Raw genomic sequence first — 6099 nt, 5'->3', positions numbered from 1 at the left:
TGATTTAACCCAAATTTGCTAATTGTGTACTGAATGTTATATGCGTGCAAACATTTCTTACCTTCTCAACAATGATCACTACATTATTCAGTATTAGTGTTTAAAGTTCCGGCTCTTTAAACTTCCCGCCCATTTACAGGAATTGATCAAAAACATGAAATTGTAGCTTAATTATTCTTACGATGCTGTAGCTGGCTTGAAATAGTTTTATTTTGGCATAAGTTAATTGTGTTGTACACAATTACTTTAAAAATAAGTGGGCCAAACAGTTTGTGGTTTGATTCTAGCCGTGCATCAGTCGTTGTTGCCTGATCTCAGTGTAGTCTGCCATATTGTCTGTGGATACAAGATTGATAAATAATTTACCACACCACAAACAAAAATTGTTCATATCGTAACGAAATTGAAACTGCCGGGAAATACGTGATTCCCAACAATAACAATCACCGAAAATCAAGAAAGGGCAAATCTCTTATAGTCGTGCGAGGAAAAAAATACACGTGAAAACACAAAGGTAGGCACTACGTTTACGTTTTTGACATATCACATTATATATGTTCATTGCTCATCATCCTCCCAGCCGCTGGCATTTTGTCGCGGTTTCATTATTAATTGAAGTGACTCCACAATGGATGGAATGATTCCGATGTATCACTCTTCAAATGATAAAATGTTGCTCTAATTACTTCTGCTTCCATTATATGTCCTTACAAAATAGGGATAAGTACAGAACATTGAATTAACATCGTTGACGCATTTGAATATTAACCGATCTAAAGTCATACTTTAAAGCAGAATAAAATTTTCATTCCACTGTCAATTTTCCCCAAATTTTACAGTTCTGATAAGTTTTTCCATATTTCTTTTATTTATTGAAATGGACTTATGAGGTTAAAATTCTATTATTACAAATAATTGCTATTCTGCGAACACAATTTTCATATCTCGAGCTGCAAACTTACATTTGTCCTTTCTGTTATTTACAGATATCGAGATGTCGGCAGGACCGTATAATTATTCTTACATATTTAAGTACATTATAATAGGTGATATGGGAGTGGGAAAATCATGCTTGCTTCATCAGTTCACTGAAAAAAAATGTGAGTACTTAACAATTTCAGCAAGAATTAGTCTTCGTTGAGGATAATGAACCTGTGTAATGTATGCTCTTTTTCGTTTCCCTTCTACAGTTATGGCAGATTGTCCCCATACAATTGGGGTTGAATTTGGGACAAGAATCATTGAGGTTGCTGGACAAAAAATAAAGCTTCAGATATGGGATACTGCTGGTCAAGAACGATTCAGAGCAGTAACTAGGTACGTAAATTACCAGAACAAATAAACCAGAGTCTAAATTTTCTAAACATAAACTAGATTTTTGGAATTTATTTTCATTACGAAAAGAATGCAAACTTTGAGTGGTTCAGAGGTTATACGTTATAGAGAAGGGCGCAGATAGGTTAACATCACTGAACATGACTAAACTGTACTGAAGATAGCCGAATCTTGGTTCAGAAGTAACAGGGCTGAACTCGATCTATTCTTGACCTCACCTGTTTAGATTCATCCCTCAACTTTTTTCAAAATTCTATTAACCAGCAAGGTTATCAAATTTTTCTTCAGACTTTTTCAGATTTCGAGTAACGATTTTTTTTTTTCAAACGGCCTTTTTTAAAAAATTACATTTTTCACGAGCACGTAGCACCAAAACGTGAGGTCTGACAATAAAATTTCATGGAAATGAAATACTCAGTTCGATCAGAGGTTTGATAAAAAAAAAATCGTGAAAAAATGTCAAATCTCCCAAAGGTAATTTTTTTATTCCGAAATAAGAAAATTAATTTTTCGTGAAGTACACCAGGATTGATTTCTCCTGAATTGTTTTCTTAAAAAGCGCTCGGTTCGAGCAGTTTAAGATGCGGGACATTATGCCCAAATTTTCATTGGAGACTAAAAATGATGTCAAGTCGATTCAGGACACTCATTAGGATTGGAAATTCAGCAATATTTCGTAAAAGAATGAACAACCCATCTCAGATGACGTAAAGAATGTTATTCCCATTTATTTTAGCTGGTAACATTTGAAAATATTTTGGTACTTTATTTGAACTACAAGAATACTCGAGTAACTCTTAAAAATGTTTCGGTATCATCTAGAAATGTCAAGAGTCCTCTGATAACCTTTGAAAATGATCTGGGATGTTGTACAAACTTCAGGAATACTCTGGTGACCCTTGAAGATGTTCTGGTATTATCTTCGAATGTTGAGAATCTTATGGTAATCTTTGGGAACGTTTTCAAATTTTATTAGTTGAAATAAATCGGAATAACCTTTTTTATGATATCCCAGATGGATTGTTTCCATTCCTTCATGAAATATTGTCAAGTCTCGAATCCCAATGGCTTTCCTGAATTGACTTGAAAACATTTTCACTCTTTAATAAAGTCAGTGCATAATGTCCCGGGTCTTGAAATGTTTATAACGAATGTACCTTTTTTTCAAAAAAACTACTTGACAAAAAAATCAATTTTTTCATTTTAGAAGGAAGTGAATCACCTTTGTGAAGGTTGTAGATTTTTTCACCATTTTTTTTTCTGATTAAACTTTGAACCGAACTGGGTACTTTATTTTAATGAAATTTTACTGTTATACCTCACTTTTTAGCACTACGTCTTCTTTAATGATGTAATTTCTTATAATATGCGATTTAAAAAAAAATCGTAACTCGAACCAGTTTGATCTTAAATCCAAAAGAAATTCGAAGCTTTCTTCTCGGCAAATATAATTTCGAAAACAATTAAGACATGAATCTGGACAGATAAGGTCCTGGGTAAGTGGAGTTAAGCTGTAATGCCGCATTACACAAGGTGATTTTATATTTCACAGTGGCTCCCATATTACCATAAGAGCATTTTATTGTTTTTTACCTCTGGTCAGAACCCCACAATTGACGTTTCCCTTTGAAAAGAAATTTGTTTTCAGCAATTTGTAATGTACTCTTTCAGTTAGGCAGTAATGCTATGAGGGAATTATCCCAGTTAGTGTTAACTTCCACATATCAATTTATGTGGTAATGTTTTCTTTATAATTAGAATAATTATTAAGCAATGTGTGTAATCAAAGAAACTTTAAGTACACTTCTTTTCTTATACTCACAAATATGTATGAAATTTAGTGAAAAAAATTCAGTGAAAATTGCTTTCAATAAAGTGAGTACTGTAGCAGTACTTGTAACTTTTTTAATCTGTAATTAACATTTGATTTCACTGACATAGTTCAATCTTGTTAATAAACCAAGTAAGCGAATATTATGTGAATGGATAAGTACTGGTTTTTACAAGATATTGCATTTGTGTCCTAGGTCATACTATCGTGGTGCTGCTGGGGCATTGATGGTATATGATATCACTCGCCGTTCTACTTATAATCATTTAAGCAGTTGGCTAACAGATACCAGGAATCTCACAAATCCCAGCACTGTAAGTGTGATAAATTTTTCAAATATTACCTTGGAACAATGTTTATAAGTAGTACAATTGTCCTATAAAGTCTTATTGCAAGGTTTGAGGTAAGACAGAAGATTTGCACAAAATCCAGTTAATACATCAAAATATAATCTTTTCAATTTTAGGTGATATTCTTGATTGGAAATAAATGCGATCTCGAAGGGCAGCGTGATGTTACTTATGAGGAAGCTAAGCAGTTCGCCGATGAAAATGGCCTCATGTTCGTAGAAGCTAGTGCTAAAACGTGAGTTGCCTTACATTCAACTGTGTTCAACAAGTGACATTCAAATCAACAAAAATGCGATACAGAAATTAATGCGAAAAACTGAACATTTTTCACAGAGGACATAATGTAGAGGAAGCATTCTTGGAAACTGCAAAAAAAATATTCCAGAGCATACAGGATGGCAGGTGAATAATTAAAGTTTTTACTGGAAAGTTTCAAACTAATTGGCTTTATTTAGGCAGGCAATTGTATGCATTTAGTCATTCATTATTTTATTCTCAAGATACACTAATTTGTTTCAGACTGGATCTCAACGCTGCAGAATCTGGAGTACAGCATAATCCAAGTCAACCTGGACGTACCAACTTACAAGGAGTTTCTAGTGAACAACAAGGAGGAAAAGATTCTTGCTCCTGCTAGGCCGTAGGTTTCTGTATATAAGTCCACTAATTCATTAATGGTAATGATGCATGTATTATTTACATTAACTTCAGCAATTAGTGGTCCTGTTGGATGTTACGTTTTTTTTTTTCTACTCTCTGTTTTTCATAAGGGAACTATGCGAAGCACAGAAAACCACGCCGAATGAAAGGTTTTTTTTAAAATTAATATTAGCACGATTAACCGTTCACACGTTATACGCGAATTTTTTCACACTAAGCCTGCCCTTGAATTCTTTGTTTGAACATTGTGTAAAAAATGTAAAACGTATTGTCTGGTTAATGTGTATATGGGCACCACGGAGTAGCACTTAGTAGGGCCTAATACATTATGCACGATTTCTTTCCAATCCAATAATATACTGCTTATTAAATGATTTTGAGAAGGTTTGGGAACTTCAACTTCAGTATGTATCATCCGCATAGAAGTAATATAAAAATTGTTCAAGTTGTTACACAGAATTCGTTGTGCGTAAGGAAAATTTTTTTAGGTTTCGAGGAAACTTTCTACAATAGCCACTATATTGTGATAAGTAATGATTAACCAGAGTAGATGAAGAAAATAAATAATCACGTCAACGCTAAATTATATTACTTAGCTCGGACTCAACCATCTACGGTTATTTTCATTTATACAATGTTATTACAAATACTTTCTCTTGTAAAAATAAGCTGCAGATTTAATGGGTGTTGACTTGATTAGACCGTTGTGCTACAATACCCTGTTACTTTTGTGAGACACAGGTGAATTTACATGTTGATTTTATAACTGGAGGTCAATGCTTTGGGAATTGGTATAAATTAGTTCAAATGGTTTCATATTAACACATTACAGTAATGCTAACGTGAACTTTTTTGGTCAACTAAAAATGGGCATTGATAAACAGAAGATTTTTTGAAGAAATAATAACAAACTTATTTTTATCCTTAAACTGCAATTCCATATTTCAATCGTAGTGGAAACCATGCATAGCTTTGGCCTGCTGTTATAAGTTATTACTTGATAACGTTCCACGTATCATTAGTATATATATATATATATATATATATACGATATATGTATGTATGATCTAAATAGATATTTGATATTAATAGAGAGAGCGTAAGTTCTCACGAATCTTAAACAAAAAAGAAACTATTGATTCTATTTATTATAACGATGATAATTGATAAGTATCAGTATGATTATTATTATGATAAAAATAAATTATGTAAATAAAACTTTCCTGATATTACAGGTATACATGGTATGGTATTATTTATTGAAGTTTTCAAATTTTCCTTTATGTAAATTTTAACTGTTGCAAGCTTGAGAAACCTTTGGGCTCAATTTATTCATTTTAGGTGTGGAAATGTAAAACTGTGTTGTCAAGAAGTAATATTGACTTTAGTACTGAGTGTATCAAGAAGAAATCTGCTGAAACTCTGCCAAAAAAAAAAGAAACTTCCAATTTAGGAATTAATTTTTCTTTATATTGACTCAGTAGCATTCAAACTCTTGACTCGGTAGTTGCATTGGTTCATATTTGTGTAACACTGTTGCGATTATAGTTGATTTGTGCCATAAATCTAGCCTTACGATGGAGCTGTGATTGCATATTGTTGATATCAAGTTGCCCAAATCCTCAAATAATATCTTACGTCGTTTTCTGGATCAGTAGCTTTGTGTTACACCATATACCGGGCTTTACCAAATATGTTTGTCGGAGGGTACTAGAAAGCCTACGCTCGTTTTTCATGTTCTCGATTTCGGGAACTTACTATGTAGCAAAAACCGACAAACGATTTTTCAAAAAATCAGCTCATTCGGGTGTTAATGAGGGTCTAAGTAAGTATATAGAGCTCTCACAATAGTATTACTTCGTGCGAGCTCTTTAACGAAGCTACTCATATGGAAGTATGTAAGACCGTGGGCACACCGTGAGT

At 33.1% G+C, this 6099-nt stretch overlaps 1 protein-coding gene across 1 annotated transcript; it reads left to right on the top strand.

Moving 5' to 3' along the window:
- The first annotated feature begins 295 nt into the window (after positions 1–295).
- LOC124176050 (ras-related protein Rab-14) lies at positions 296–5431 on the top strand. Its single transcript, XM_046556840.1, has 7 exons — positions 296–514; positions 987–1100; positions 1191–1317; positions 3363–3480; positions 3633–3751; positions 3850–3918; positions 4036–5431. Exons 2-7 carry the CDS (start codon positions 995–997, stop codon positions 4151–4153), a joined length of 657 nt encoding a protein of 218 aa, XP_046412796.1. The 5' UTR covers positions 296–514; positions 987–994; the 3' UTR covers positions 4154–5431.
- The last annotated feature ends 668 nt before the right edge of the window (positions 5432–6099 follow it).

This window comes from Neodiprion fabricii, chromosome 2 (genome assembly GCF_021155785.1).
Source record: "Neodiprion fabricii isolate iyNeoFabr1 chromosome 2, iyNeoFabr1.1, whole genome shotgun sequence".
Taxonomy (NCBI): domain Eukaryota; kingdom Metazoa; phylum Arthropoda; class Insecta; order Hymenoptera; family Diprionidae; genus Neodiprion; species Neodiprion fabricii.
Note: the sequence above shows the minus strand (reverse complement) of the source record. Positions and strands in the feature narration are given on the sequence as shown.

Excerpts from the sequence above, each read along its gene's own strand:
- LOC124176050 (XM_046556840.1), top strand. The coding sequence starts at position 995 with ATGTCGGCAGGACCGTATAATTATTCTTACATATTTAAGTACATTATA. Across the intron at positions 1,318-3,362 it reads CGATTCAGAGCAGTAACTAG|GTCATACTATCGTGGTGCTG; the intron begins GTACGTAAATTA and ends TTTGTGTCCTAG. Across the intron at positions 3,752-3,849 it reads GTAGAAGCTAGTGCTAAAAC|AGGACATAATGTAGAGGAAG; the intron begins GTGAGTTGCCTT and ends CATTTTTCACAG.